The following is a 16,415-nucleotide window of genomic DNA, read 5'->3' as shown; positions in this document are numbered from 1 at the left end:
TAGGAGCTGGGACCAGGGGAACATCAGTCAGTGGCAGACAGTGGCGATGTGCGGGAGTGCTGTACGCCAAATGCCAAATTGGCGGACAGCAAACGGCGTCCCCAGGCGTTGAGGTGGAGCCCGTCTGCCCCAAAAAGATGCCTCCTCTCCCAGAAGGCATCAAAGTTGTTAATAAAACCCACGCCGTGGGAGATACAGGCAGAGGAAAGCCAGGTGTTAAGGCTGAGCAGCCGGCTGAAACGGCCTATCCCTCTGCCACAGGTGGGGGTGGGCCCAGAGATAAAAGCACTCACCTGCAACTGACCAAGGAGGCTGAAGAGTTCGAGGAAGTCCAACTTCAGCAGCTCAGATTGCTGTTTGGGGATGTCATTGGTGCCGATGTGGATGATGAGCCGGTTAACCTGTGGGTGGGATGCCAGAATGTTGGGAATTCTGTCCACTATGTCAACAACAGTGGCTCCCGGGAACGACAGCGTGAGCGCCCCCCTCATCCGCACGTTCCTGACGATGGAATCCCTGAGGACCAGCGTGGAGAGAGGAGGTGCCACCGAGGGCTGTTGGCCATCTGAGACGCCCGCGCCGCGACACCGGGGGTGTTCAGATGGAGATGCGCCAGCCGGACTGCGTGAGTGACTCCCAGGTAGCCGCGCCGTGGGTCCTCTTCTCCGAGGAGCCGGGGTAAAGCACAGCTCTCCGCGGTGAGTTTGCACCACAGCGTCGGGTTGCCCGCCGCGGCTCCGGGGGCGTAGTGGTGGAGATGGCGCAGACCTCAGCGACACAGCGGGATGGCGAGGGCTAGCGGTCAGAGGAGGAAAGTCCACAGGATCCAGGACATTGAATTTATTCTCCAATACTACCGCACCGGAGGGGTGAGGGTGCGAGAGACGGATCCTCCTGCCCCCTCTGCAGCCACCACGCGTCTCAACCATGGTCCATGGCGCTGGCGCTGGTTGGAGTGGAGTGGAGCTGACCAGAGCCTTGGGTCTGGCCCCTAGCTGAAACCAGGAGTTCTCGTCCTTGGCAGAAGCACCAGCGACGCAAGTTGAGAGCCTGTGTTGACTGTTGGCGGGATCTTGGGACACAGCAGCTGGATGGTGCACTGTGTCGGCTAGCTCAGCGCTAGTAGCGGTGGTTTGAGCTTTGCCAAGGAGGATCGTGTCAAGTTCGCATTCAGCCCCCTGGATTTGGTATAGCGTGGATATCCTTTGTTCCAGCTCGATCACTTTTTGGCTCAGGTTGATGCAGCTTTCACAGCTGGATGTTGAGGTAAGTGGTGCCATTCCGGAATCTCGTACCGGCGAAAAAATTGGCTGAAAAAATTATCTTTTTTCAGCCAATTTCACAGCTTCAAGAGGCACCGCTTTTCCAAGAATTATATTCTCCTTGGTGCAGGTGCTGCCTCAAAAGGTCAAAGAGTCTGGTATATTCCAATTTAAAAATAGCACTTACTTTTAGAGCACTGAATATTTCCTGCATTAATCTTGGCACAATAAGCCCGTGGAGCTGCACGTGCTCAACTAAAAAAAGAGGAACTGAAAATATTTACAGAGAAAGCAGTTCCTCTAAAGTTTAAATTTTTAGAAAATTTGGTTGCACACTACAGAACAAGATTTTAATGTCAACTCAACTGAGGTGATCAACATTGCGAGTTAGAGCAGTGATTAATTAATAACATTTACACACAGATGATGGTATAAAACATGAAATTACAGCTGAAAAAGTCATAAAAATGACAAGAAGAGCAAAAAAAAGGGAGAGAGGGGCTGATTCAACTCCAGTAACCTATGACTTTAACATGAGTGCAGTGCCCTACCGTCAGAAACAATAAATCCTGAAGGAAGGAAAGTTTCTTTGACAAGTATAAATGAATGGATCGGCAGTGCAGCATTACTTGTTTTTATATTTAAATCATGATAGAACAACATCTGAAGTCTGTCTAAAAACAGTGGGGATGCAATGGTTTAAGCAGCCAATATTCAGCTTGTGGAGCCACACAACATGACATTTATTGATGTCAGTAGACAATGTTTATATCAGTTTTGGGGTCACCTCACTTTTAGGGTCGTTGAATCCAGTTCCAGATATCTGCATATTTGAATTTGTGCTTAAAAAGGAGGGGGAGTAAATTAAAAAAAATCAAAGACAGAAGGAAAAAGAAAAAATTCAGTGCAGAAATCCTCAGAGCATCTCTTCAGTGCTCAGATTATCATATGGCCCAAAAACAGTGGGAACAACGGTGGAGACCGAGCTGTGCAGACACGGGGAAGACAGCACTGCTCACAACAAGCTCCTATTTTACAGAGCAGTGACCTGGATTTTCTTAACTAGCCTCTACTCTGCAACACAAGTCTTACTTTAAATGTTCCCTGGCTTTCTGTACGCATTGTGACATCATGAACACGGAGCAGGCGCATGGATCGGTGAAAACCTCACATTTCTTTTCCTTTGGTGTACATCTTTCAAAAAACCAAACATTAGGGTTAAGCAGAGATTGATGCATCATGTTAACATTAGATGAGTGAACCTTTCACAGAACAGTTTCTCTGCAGAGAACAAAAGTGATGTGTGAAAGTCTGTGTGCTGCATGCATATGCATCCATGAGTGGGTGTACACTCCAATGATCTTCATTAGCTTCCCAGCAAAGGAATCCAGTACCTGACCTAGTCATGGGTCAGCTGTCCCGCCTGATTAATTAAGGTTTCAAAAATATTACACTGCCAAACCCTCCACTCTGGACGCATGAATAATACACAGGGAGCATGATGCCCACCAACAAGCTACTCGTGCTCAGACTGCAAAGCTCCCTGGGCTGCCTCTGAATTCAGCCCCAGACTGTGGGAGGAAACCAAACAACACAGTCTGGAAAGAGAGCCGTGTCGGTGAGGGCAAAAAACTTAAAAACACATTCACTTTCTTGAATGTGGGAAAGTCTGACCATTTCAGTCAACTTAAGCACCGAACCAAAGAGCAGGGAAGAGGAGCAAGCCAAGAACTGACGGAACATGATAACAAACATGCCATTATCTTGGCTTTTTTTTTTGCTGCCAGTCAGAGATGAATGGTGTTGGATGCAGGCTGTTGGGAACGCAAAGACATTTAAAGAAATACCTGCTGGTTATGTGGTGTGCAGGTAATCAAATGAAAGCACAAAAGCATCATCCTATACTCTGAACCCTGCATGTGCTGATTATCCTGTGCAGACGTTTAATGTTTGCATTCTTCTTAGCCATCATGCAATAACATGAGGGAGACAAGCAGAGTGATAAAGAAACATTTTCAGTGCTAAGAAAAACAAGGAGAGTTAGAAACAACTGAACCAGCCTAAATACAGAGATCTCTCAATTTCTACTAATTTCTGTTCGCATTTTGTATTTTAAATAATGAAGTGAAAATGCAAACACAGGCTTCCAATTATGACTAACGGATGTAAAAAAAAAAAAAATAATGGCACTGTCTCCCTTCACTGGTAGCTAAGCTACAAACATGCACGGTCAGCCTCAATCATAATTATGACCAAAACCTCACGATGTATTGCTATGTGATGCTGCCTCACGCTGTCCTACACGTGAAGTGTGCTCATGCACGACTTTCACTGTCTCTCTGCTGCGGCTGCGTTTGCACACCCCCTCCCCCCCCACCAGTCAGCTCCTCTAATATCCCACTTTTTTCTGCAAAAGGCTCACTCAGATTTTCTGATCTCTGTCGCAGGCTGAAAAGCTAAAAACAATGAGGTAGATAGAATTTAACCAATGGGATGCATGGAAAAAAACGTAACCATAAGATGAGTATGGCAAATTTCTAGCTAGTGTGCTATGTGAGAAAAATAAACCTCGTGAGATCAGGAGGTATGCTGCTTTTCCAGATGTACTGCTTTATGGCACTGGTAATACCTACGCTTAAAGACATCTGGAGCTGATCCTCAAGCCCTCAAGTTACAACCGAGGATCACGTCATCCAACTATGACATTTGCTGCAAGTGTTTGCAAAAAAGAGGTTTGTGGTGTCTTTGTTTTCATGTAGCAATTAAAACACAAAGATATGACAAAACAGAAAAACAAAAAGCAAATAAATAATCAACAATGGAAATGGAAAGCAACTGGCCTGATCTGTGTCAACATGGAGAATGGTTGGGTGATCTCAGCGAGAGCCTCTCTGCCTTCTAAAGCAGACATCTGTTATACTCTGGGTTAATAATTGTTTAGGCTTAGAGAAATCTCCCCGAGAGCCAAAGAAGACCATTTTAAAAATCCAGTTATTGAACTAAAATTCTGGAGAGAAAAGTAAAATCTGCCATGGCTTAATCTTTAACCATGATGACGAGTAGCTAACTCTACCCAGATCTCAGGCTGCGTTAGCTCAATAGATGGAGTGCATCAATTAATGAGGTGTTTCTATCCATCTGCTAGGACGCTGATATATAACAGCAGATGTCTCTTCTCTGTTTGGCTGTAGCTTCTGTTAATGACAGTCCACGGCTTATAATACACAGTACATTACAGCCCTGCATGTTATTAAGATATTTCATTAGTCTAGCTCGACCACAGCAAGCGTCGCTGCGTCCACAGTTTTTCTAAGTCTGAGAAATTACTGCTCAGACTCCTTCCATAGTTTCCGTACCAAGAAATCCCACAATGCCTTGTGTCACTCACTTCAGTTGACATCAGGATCCCATTTTCCACAGACTATGGCCCAAACAACATGCTAAACATGAAAAACTGTTTGCAGTTTGAGCAAATGAGTGTGCATAATTATGTAGATTACTGAGTAAGTAAATTGATGTTGACTAAAGTAAAATGTTTAAAAGGAGGAACACTGGAAACAAAATAAAACCTAGCTGCCAAAAAGCAAACAAAAACTGAAGTGAAAACCACAAGAAACTTGGTCAGCTACAAAGCTGTAACCACTTTGAGTTTAACACTTTCCCTTCTGACCTCAGCCACATCTAGAATATGGCAGCTTCACCCTCATGTGCAATGCACTGTTGTGGGTTCTTATTCATTTCTTATTAACGAAACATAATTCAGTGTTAATGGGTAAGGCCATCGGGGCTCTGTGCAATGCTTTGTTTCTCATCTTAAATAAGAATGGTGCCATTTGCCAAACATGTGACACATGAAGAGAAGCTTATCAAAAGAATCTGAGAATCAGAGACGATTCCAGTACCTGAGAATGTCTGATTAAAACCTATGGTTAGTATTGTTGTAACTAGGTCAGCATTCAGCAGCCTACATGCTATTACAAAGTGACCGTGTCTATTCAAACGTCCCAAACATATGTCCACCAGTCGCTTTCAATAACTGCCAGAACATCAGCATTTAACAACAATTTGCAAAGCTGACCCCAAACAGAGCGTCATGAAGAACCACAAGGCAAAATATTATAACAAAATATTATAAAAGGCATATGGTGGGTTTCCCTCATATGCATTTTAAAAAAAGCAAAGAATACAGAAAAAGAGAAGCTTTTATTCATTCACTGCAGATGTTTTAGTATTGCTATTGCTTTGACTACTACAGAAGACAACCACAGAACATATGACAGTGGTTTCATGAGGCACAGCTCATCAGACCCTTACAGGGTTTCTATTTCCTGTTTATAAGTTTGGCATGTACCTTGGTCTAGGGTTTATGGCTTGGTACATTTCATATGTCAAAGAAGCTTCAAGCAAGATGGTGAATCCTGAATGCCTCCTGATGGATCCATCAGAGTCAGTGTGCATATGATAGAAAGTGCTTAAAAGGCACAGAATAAAGCGCTGCATGAGTGGTTATCTGAATGGGTACATGTAGGGCTGGGCGATATATCAAAAATTTATCGTTACCGAAATTTATGACTCTCATCGACGTCATTTTGCCCATGTCGGTAAATTCGGTATTTAAAAAAAAAAAGAAAAAGGCATGTGCAGGTTGGCGATGTTCATGTCCCTTTAAGACGCTGTGCTACGTTACAGACTTGACGGGGTGGAGTCACGTGACTCTACTACCTGTTGGGCAGACACTGTGCGATTTTTTTCAGTCGCGCGATTCAGCTCCTGCTCAAACTGTACGATTGACTCGCAGGGGTTAGAAGTTCATAGGTCACGATGCAGGGTCTCACACTATACGCCCCGATGCTCTGATGCGACCTGAGTGCTCACACTGTGCGTACATAAAACGAAGGTTATAACAGAAATTCTGTCGCTCGCTCTCCCTCTCTGTCTTTCACTCACACAGACACGCACACCACCACCATCAACTTTGCTAAATTGCTAATGAAAAACATTGATCAGGCAGCTGTGATTGAGCAGCAGTGTAGATCCAACTATTTTCACGGATGTTGTGGTCGTGATCATTTTGTGAGGCCACATCGAAAAGGCTCGGATGAGCTTTCCAAAGTTCTACAAGTTCCCTCCATCGCTTGTGTCCAGATCACACGCTGCACTGCCGTGCTGCTCCGTCTTTTTCGCTGACATTTGTGTTTGCGCGTGCGCAGTGTGGCAAACTGCGGTGACACCCTCACGACGGTGAGGGTGTGAATAGCCAATGTGAAACATATTTATTATTAAACTATTTTGTTTACAAGGGATACACATTTTTTAGAGAGCATGGTTACATATTGTATCCTACACTTTTTATTTTGTTCAGTTAATAAATCTTAACCACTAAAAGTACTTACTACTATTGTCTTCATTTATTTTCAGTGACATTTTACAGTCCTTTAAAGTGGTAATAATATAATTGCAATGAATAGGTCTAGGGGGAATAATATTATCAAAATAACTGGAGGAACGATGCTGCCTGCCACAGCCCCATCAAATGAAAAAAAAAAAAAAGTTAGTTTTTTTTGGCACTTGGGGTGGTTATCGTCCATTTATCGTTATCGAGGTTAACTGCTCAATTTATCGTGATATTGATTTTAGGCCATATCGCCCAGCCCTAGGTACATGTTGCTTTTTGTTAAAAAAAAAAAAAAGTACTTGGAATACTCTGTCTAGAAAGATGTTATACAAGTATTAGTACGATTATTTACACACACTAGCTAGGCAGATAGTGTGCACTTAGCAATAATGCTCCATGAAAAGTCGGTGTCTTGCTTACAAATTTAAATATGTTTATGGACAGGTAAGGGTGAGCAGAGCAGGGATGGGTACCGGTTCTGACATAAACGGTAGTAACCAGACCGAAAAGCAGCGCACATTTCGGTGCTTTATTTCGGTGCTTTTTTTTCCTGAGATGTCATACACTTTATATTCTAGCCAATCATTTTACGTTTCCAAGGATAGTAGGCGGGCCCAGGTACGTAGGTTCTTTTAGAGCAGAGCAACAGATTAAAAATGCCCAAGGCGAGGCGGTCAAAGTCTGCCTGTACTTCACAGCAAAAGATGCAAACTCAGCAGCCTGCAACAAGTGCTTTAAGGTGATACTGTGCAAAGGAGGTAACACCTCGAATCTGACGACGTATAGCATTTTGTTAAAAGCCGAGAAATGCGCCGTATTTGATAGCTTGCTGCGAGACCTCCCACCGTGCACATCTACTGCGGGTGTGGTGCCTGTTATCGGACCCGGAGTTAGCAACATCCCCCAAAAACCCGAAGAGTAGAGTCCTGGCCCCTAGCCCTGCCAGTGTAGCAGAAATGATGACGGATGATGATGCAGCAGCAGCCGTTCTTCTCTGCGTGAGTAGCTTAATGTTGTTTGTGTGTAATTTACGTTGAGTACGCTAACCGCGTTATTACATTAATGCATGTAAGGTGAACTAGCAAACACCGTCGTAGTTACATGCGGCTGTCCTCTTGTTTGATGGCAGATACTCCCGTCACCCTGGCCAAAAAGGCTAAAATGACCAAAGAAAAAGTGGAAAAATGTTAAACATGAGAGGTTTTGGGACAAAGTTTGTGGTTTTTTTCCATTGTTTAAGCACTGCTTCCAGCCAAGAGTGATACCATAAATCCCCTATAGCTGCAGAAAAGGCTAACATTGTTATCTTTTTACAAAAAAACAAAAAACAAAAAAACAGCTGAACATGAGAGGTTTTTGGACCAATTTTGTGTTCTCCATTCTTTAAGCACCGGTTCGAGAACCGGTTCGAGCACCGTTTAAGCACCGGCACCATTTCAAAAGTACCGGTTTGGTACTGATATCGGATAAAACCTAAACGATACCCATCCCAAGAACAGAGCGCTTGTACGCTGTTCAAAAATACCAGGTGCAATGTTAAATGTGAGTTAAGACGTAACAATAACAATATTAGCACACAGTCTCCCCAGCTTCAACAGCTAGTTTAACACGCTCGTCGATACACTAACTGTGTGACTTTCTGTAAGACACCTGCTACCAGTAGTTCAGCTAAAAACTGGGTGAGCTGCATGACATGCATTTGTGCCTCTCAGCTGACAGTCCCGTGACACAGTAAACACAGGCTGCCTGTCCTTCCTCCTTATTAGGAGGTCATGTTTGAATGTAAAAGTTTGCTCTGTACATTTGTGAATGTTTGGCTCTAGAACTATCTGAGTGATGAGGAATGTAACACCCTAGAGCGGGTGCATGTCGGTATGTATACACCTGCAAGGGTCACAAGGATTACGGCTTCTGGGCGTGGTGATCTGAGGCAAGCCAAAGGATTACTGGTCTTAATCGGGTCAATCAGCCCTGTCTGCACAGGGTTCAGCGAAAGTATGACTGCCCCACATCCAAACCCACCTTCCTTGCTGCATGTCCCACCAATAACTGCATTTCATTGACGTGAAAATGGTTCATTGTTATTTCTGCTGTGATGAGAGCCTCCTCTTATGTGTAACTGACACTGGAGCTGAGCTCGTTCTTCCCTGCAGGGTAAGGTCAGCATCCACTTACCTCATAGTGAGAGCACACTTGGGTGAATTGTATCTGAAAGGTGAAGGTTTAATTGATGTGGTGACCTTCTGTTTGTGCTTTCAATTGGTCATTTTGTTTACTCTTAGCTTAAGTGATAATATCGTCTAACATCCCGTTCTTGAAAATGTGGCTAGTGTAGACTACTGATAAAGCATTAGAAACACTATTTTGAACACCAGACAGCGACTAGACTAGACTGCAGGTTTGCAATCAGTTGACAAAATGCTTCATCATAACATCTCTGTGTGCTTTGTAAGCTCTATTGATCATCTCTGGCTATACATCGTGAGTGGCTCCTCCCTGGCTCAAGGGGCACATAACACATGAGTTGCATAACAAGATGGAAACTGAAGTGAAGAACACATCAGGCCCCAGATTAAGGCGGAGTTTGGGTGTACTGGAGTTATTCAACATTTGGAGTAGAGATGGCACGATACCACTTTTTTATGTCCGATACCGATACCGATATCATAAATTTGGATAACTGCCGATACCGATATGAATCCGATATAGTGTTTTTTTAATAAACAAAACTGTTTTTTAAATATCTTGCTGCATTTTGTATAAGTTCATACTCAAGTTTAAAACAACAACTACACTAAAGCTATTCTGTTATACCTGTATGCAAAAAAAAAAATTTCATAGTACAGCAATACTGATCAATCTAATAAACTTAAACCTACACCATCCTCCCTATTCTGGTATTTTAAAGAGTACTTAGCATAAATATTAAGCAACCTAACTAATAGGGTTCCAACTCCCAGCAACAACAAAAATAAAAAAATAAAAAAATAGGGAACCACCCCTCACGCTCCACCTCATGATGCTTAATCGACGTAGTCAACCTTAATTTGATGCAGTGTGAAAAAAAATGCACAGAAATCAATTATTTTTCAAGAAATATTAAATAGATTCAACATCTTTCTTCAACAAAATTGCAGACTGCACAGATGGTACCTTCCCAAAGGAAAAAGTACTATAGCTTACTAGGGTATATATATTAGACTTAATAGTTACTATATACAGTAATTGACTTCTATTCATTTTACATCAAATTAAAACTTTGGGTGTAAGATAATTATTTATTAAAAGCTAGACATTTTAAATGAGAATAAGAAAGAAAAGTATGTCTTTGTGCCCCCTTTTCCCTGTTAATGCCCTATCGGCCCCCCTGGCTAAACTTTGCTAGATCCACCCCTGCACAGTTACCAGCGTCAGCTACGTAGAAAAAGATCCTCGAGTAGAAAGTAATATTAAATAAATTCTAACAACAGCTGATCAAGCTTAAACGTGCTGCTGTTGTTCAGCCGCTGGTTTCCTCTTTCTGGTGCAAAGTGGGCCAAAAGCAAACTAGAGACACGGACTCGCGACAGAAAAGCCGATCAGCTGATCGTTAAGCAGTTTCATGATTGAAGTAGCAGCAAGAAGAGGCAGTCGCTCCATATATCGCTTGTTAAGCTTAATGCAGGAATGCTTTACAAACATTCAGAGATGGACTTACACACTTGCTTTACTTCTCTTGGGATAACTTTGTCGGAGATGAAATGCCGGGTTGCTAGCAAAGCTCCAAATGCTATCCAGACCACTGACAGGTCGGCATGCCACAGCCGCTCTATCACGTGATGCATACTGCTCCGACGTGCTAACGTTCTGAGGTGAGTTACGGTGTGTTGCAAGTTTTGTGAGGTGCTTTCGTGATATTTAATGGATCGGATTACATTTTTTATTTTTCTCCGATATCCGATCCAGTAATTTAGGTCAGTATCGGACCGATACATAATATCGGATCGGTCCATCTCTAATTTGGAGTACCAACACAAAATTAGCGGGCCATCGCGTCACTGTTTTATAATTACATTAGCTCTGGTATGTCTGAGAGCGTCTCCTGAATGAGGCCTTTGCTTTGTTTCTGTCTCCCTGCAGAGGCCTTGGACACATTTCCTGCACACTGGATAATCAATTTGCTGCTCCTTTGCTCTCATCCTATCCTTGACAACCCTCTCTGCATGGTGAAAAGGGGAAAGAGCGAGAAAGAGACCGAGTTCTTGCCCCCTACCGCCATCTTTCTCTGTACTGTTGACACATGCACACAGGCGGGCACATATGCCCTTGAGCCAGTCACAACAATAAGGGGAGTGTCATGGCATAACACACACATCTGCCAAACACATACAAGCTGACCACGCAACATCCCATTTCCATCAGGCAGCCTTCAGCCCAATTTAAATGCAAGCAAAGACCAGTGAAAACATTAGAAGTACACCCATACTGCGCGCACACACTGACTGGCTAGTGCTACATCACAGCTTATCCTACACAGGCAAAAACATAACATACTGACCAGAGATTTTTTTTAAGGGAATTTCCAGTAGCATGGATTTTAGAAGTTTCTCTAGATGCTGTTGTTTCACCACGTCAGACACCAACTGTTTCGTAGCCACCTTCCACGCCTTCTGGAAAGGCTACGTTGTTGGGTTTTTGATACCCAAAGCTGTTTGGGTGTCAAACAACTTGGGTAAACTTGGGATGAGTCATGTTTAGATTTTTGTTTTTCAATGATGCAAAATTAGACATTTACACAGATGGATGCTGAACATATCACTTAGAAAGAAAACACTAGGATGACAAATAAAAACTCCTTGGTAAATGTAACACTCATGTGACTAATTGTATCTATTTATCTTGTTAAAAACATACCATAAAAATCTTGATTATTAAAATACTGTTCAAATGGCAATGCTGTGTCTATTTCATTTTGTTAGAGTAAAAATGCACAATGGCTTTTAGAAAGTCTGGGGGAATACAACGACCACAACAAAAAAAGTCTCAGTATGATCCTGTGCGTGTCTGAGCCATCAGGTAAGATTCGGCCTCTCGGCATCCAAATAAGACAGCTCATTCTCAGCATACCATCTGCAATGAAGTCCTGACGAAGGGAGAGTATGGCCGCCTGCCAGCCTCCCTTTCTGCTCTGCAATCTGCCCATGTGAAAGGAGGCAGAGTAGGCAGTACCGCAGCCTACTCCTCTCCCTCGCTCGCTCACACACACACACTCACTGACTAACCCCCCTACAAAACGCTGCATATTCCACTGCAGCTCTGCTACAAACCACGAGTCACCCTCCAGCTCCTTCGGGTGACATTGGCATAATGAAAACCCAAGGATATAGAGTAAAACTACTAGGGATTTGACACAAAGCTTCTCTTTGGTAGAGTGTGAGAGATAAAGGACAAGTGAGCCATAACTGGTAGGGACACTTGATCTTATGGAAGATTCATATAAGCTTAGTCTAATGAGGGTGATATAAGACTGACAGACAAAACTCGAGAGCCTGCTGGTAGAGCATGTTTCTGTTTCCACATGCTGTCTCGTTACTGCGGGTTAATAAATGCTTCCACGCTAACGTCGTGGAGCTTGTGCTCAGCTGGAATGAAGCACACACGACAGAGTCATGAGTAAGGAGGCAGCTAGTGCTTCACAGTAACGGATGACTCACAAGTAAGCAGGTTGAATCACATGACTGCAAACCACGTTCAGGTTTTCTCTTCTTGCTCTGCTATTGCTTATCATATAACACTGTCGACAAGCATGCTTTACAGTAAATAAGGGCACTATCACATAATAAATCTTAGATGGTCTTAACATCCTTCCCTATGCCTCAATCACGGATTAGTGCAACATGAGAAAAGTTATAAATATGTATATTTTTACTTAACCTGTCAGACTTTGAATAGAATAGAATAATCCTTTAATTGTCCCACAAGCGGAAATCTGGTTGTAACAGCAGCCAGAACGACACATATACACATTGGATCTCTATCTCAATCACTGTGGTTCAAATAGGGATGCAAATCTTGTAAATAATTAACTGCCAATCGTGTTTTATATGCATCCAACAACCTGTTCACAAATTGTTTGTGTACACTCAAGAGCTAAGGCAACCATAAACTATAAAGCAGCACACACATCCATTAAAGAAAAACAGTGGCCGTGTGATAAACCCTAGCTGAACTGGGGGTGCTGGCAGGCCACGCTGTAGGACGACCCCTGGGTCTCCCAGCGTGAACCAACTAAGCGTTTCTCACACAGAATCTCCTCTGGCATGCACACCCCTCCAGAGGAGGAGGAATTTCACTCTGTAAGCCTTTTATTCTCTTTCAGGCTGCTCGTCCCCAACCGTCCACTATTCAGTTTGCTCATTCTACTGTTCTCTGCTAAGACGCCTAAAGGAAGAACATGCAGGAGCATGCATGGTACACCGAAGTGTTCCTGCAGACTGGACCTGCATAAAATCAAGATGCTTTTTTTCCCTCCAGTTTGTGTTGGTGGTCTTGCATGCGTGCCAGTAGGCCACTTACTTGTAGTGTTGCCTTGCATCTGAATGATACATTTTGACTCCTTGCTGATCTCCCTCGAGTTGAAGGGTCGAACTCGAACAGCGACTTTCACAGAAGCCCCAGACATGTTTGCAGTTTAAGTCAGTCTCCCTGTAAGATCCCTTGTGTGTATCCCTCCTAAAGGAAACAGAAAAACAAGTGTGCATCTCATCAGTTAAAACAATAAGTGATGCAGGTAAGCCAGACAATGTTTGCTTCCTTCTTTAAAAATAAAACAAAAGTGCTATAGTGAAAAGGAGCAGAGCCTGTTTTCACTAAATGTAAATCAAACACAATGAAAGTCCACCCCCTCCCAATTTTCAGTCATAACAGCCTACAACAAATATGGCCGACCAAACCCGATGAAACCTTTAATATTTTGTAAACAGCAGCCGATCATACATTTAGCAAATCAAACAGAGGATGTAAGCCTTTATATTTATATCATAAACCCACCGTTTACGTGAAATGCGCTTTAGCCGAAAACAAAATACGAAGATCACAAATCACGATTGTTGCATGGATAAAATAACGTGGCGTTAAAATACCACACAACTTTCCATCGTTTTTACAGTCCGCACCCGGTGACTACACAGCCTAAATATCCTATGTTTTTCCATGTACTTGCAGTCAGCCATACTTGCCGAAGCATACGCCCATGAAATCCTATCTCCCCTATTTGGCGAGAGCTACAGCGGGACAGCTAACCGAGGGCCTGTCTGTTGCATCTGACACTGTTCGTTTTGTGCAGACGAAGAGCTTAAATTTCCCCCTTTTAAAAAAATCACATTCGCTGATATTAGGAAGTAGGCTAATCCGCCGCCGCTGCATGTTGGGGAATAGTGCAAGGGAGGAGTTGCATGCTTATTTTAGCAGCCCAGACTGGATACATTGTTCACATTTACCCTATCCGGCAGGGTTAAAGGCGTTTTGACGTTAAATCCTACCAGAGGCGAAGCTTTCAACAGTAGCAATTATATTTTCTATTTTAAGCTAGCTTTAACCCGTTAAATGTTATTGGCTCCGACTTCAATATTTACGACCTACAGTCTAACGGAAACAGCTATCCAACTATAATCAACTAAACCTATAAACAAATTATTCTATATACTGTAACAATTAAGTACATATATATGTTTAATTCTTTTGTGTTATCGCAACCATGGCCACGTAGAGGTCCACTGACCACCGGACATGTATTAGTTGACACAGACAACTGCTCCCTATCCATCGTTGAAACTAAACTGTAATAACAACCCAGTGCACAACAGTCCCCCAAAATATAAATATATTATTTTTAAAAATATATACTTACGCTTGGAGACTCTTGCAAAAGACAAAACCAAAACCACCGGACAGTGGCGAGAACTAACGCTAGCTAGCAGGCGTCAAAATGTGTTGTTTCTATCAGAATCTGTGCGCAAGGAAACTGCTATAAAGTCCATTTCCGTGAAAAACACCCATTATAGCGGTATCCTCCGGTGGAAGGATTTGTATTTGGAAACGGCCACTTCGTTGACTACTTTAGTCTCCCTTACAGATGAACGGCGGACGCCTATCTGCACACTAGCGAGAAGAAGAATTGGTAGATTGTCTCGATTTACCGAAGAGATTACGTCAACTCCCTCTCAGCGCGCTCACGGACAGGCTGGCGGGCCAATGAGCAAACAGAGAGCGGCGACTAATGCGGCGAAGAGCCTATGGCGTGACTCGGGGTCGCGAAGGGGGAGGGAATAGGTGGGGTGTCGCTCCCTTTTTTTCGCCCGTGACGCCACACTGCAGGATTTCTCATTACTGCTACCCGCAGCACCGTGGGTTACCGCAAAGATCGCCGCCTAGCGACGTAACTTTTCCGTGCATCACGAATTTATAAACCAAATTATTTATATTTTTGCTAATATAATTATTATAATTATAATATTGCCTTAAAGCAGGCACAAGAGATGTCACTGACCATAAAACAAAATAAAATGAGCAAATACATTTCCTGCTGTGTTTGAATATAACCAGTTCAATTAAATTTTACTCATTTAGCGCCAAATGACTACGGCAGTTGCCTCAAGGCGCTTTTTTTTTATTGTAAAGACCATACAATAATACAGAATAAACCTCAACAATCAGACAACCCCTTTGAGCAAGCACATGGAGACAAGGGGAAGGAAAAACTTCCTTTTAACAGGAGGGAACCTCTGGCAAGAACCATTAAGAGGCAGGTTTGATTCAAAGCAATTCACTTTCCTGTGATATTTTTGCAGTTGCGGTTTCTTTTTGGAATGAACTCGGAGTTAAAAGTTTAACAGGTGTCCTTGCCAGTAAATACTGGACTGTTGCCAAGTTTAATTGAGAACAATGACTAACCTATTCACATTCCAAAAAAAGATTGCAACTTTTATGTTCCCTAGAACTGGAAGTTACCTTTGCTGACACAAAATGAAAACAGGTTTGCATTATATTTGCCACATCCAGCTTTTTTTTTTTTTTGCTATTTATATAGTTGTTTTTCTCTCTCTGTTTCAATGTGTCGTTTGTCCTGCCTCCTCCTGGTCTTCACCTTATAATATAAAGCTTCTTGAGGCAACAGTTTTAATTTGGCACTGTATAAATAAAATGCAACTGATCTGTTATTTTGTATCTTGTCATGGGCGTCTTTGTTTTCTTTACTTACACTAAACTTAAATTTAAAAAAAAAGATACTAAACAAAGCCACTAAGACATCAGTCTGAAGGGGGAAAAAAAATGGTGACCAGTTGTGAAATAATGTGCATCATCATTTATTCGAGTTCAAAATCCTAGCTTCCAAAACAGGTATGTGGTTAAAGGAAATAATTTCCTGTACAGTTAAGGTCAGCAAGGTCAAGTTAGGTACAGTGCTATTTAAAAGAGACCATTTTAAGGTGAGATGACTTAATGGTGTGCTCCTAGGATGGTGCTTCAGGTGATCATGCTACATTCTCACGGTCCTTCCACTAGACCTAAAATGGGGATTACATGTCCACGTGGCGCTCAGGAGGTTCTTGACTTAAGGCCGTGCACACACACACACACACACACACACACACACGTAAATTCAATCTATCAAAGTCAGCGGGGAAAACGTGACCGAGAAGGAAAATTTGGGCACACTTTATCATTGTGAGCCACAGCTCATCTTCCTACTTTACTCAAAACAAAAGCTGACACTGAGG

At 42.8% G+C, this 16,415-nt stretch overlaps 1 protein-coding gene across 1 annotated transcript in view; it reads right to left on the bottom strand.

Moving 5' to 3' along the window:
- The window catches only part of kif1b (kinesin family member 1B), a 67,582-nt gene extending 52,749 nt beyond the window's left edge, over positions 1–14,833 (bottom strand). Inside the window, exons 1-2 of the mRNA XM_085345104.1 lie at positions 14,546–14,833; positions 13,213–13,368 (exon numbers count right to left, since the gene is read on the bottom strand). Of these exons, the coding sequence (XP_085201230.1) occupies positions 13,213–13,318 (106 nt within the window). The 5' untranslated portion in view covers positions 13,319–13,368; positions 14,546–14,833. The remainder of the gene's footprint in view (positions 1–13,212; positions 13,369–14,545) is intronic.
- Between the last annotated feature and the right edge of the window lie 1,582 nt (positions 14,834–16,415).

The sequence above is a fragment of the Diplotaxodon limnothrissa genome, linkage group LG20 (genome assembly GCF_057381915.1).
Source record: "Diplotaxodon limnothrissa isolate DT_005_m linkage group LG20, D_limnothrissa_male_GT1.1, whole genome shotgun sequence".
Lineage (NCBI taxonomy): Eukaryota > Metazoa > Chordata > Actinopteri > Cichliformes > Cichlidae > Diplotaxodon > Diplotaxodon limnothrissa.
The sequence above is the reverse complement of the archived record's forward strand: the minus strand, read 5'-3'. Positions and strand labels throughout refer to the sequence as shown.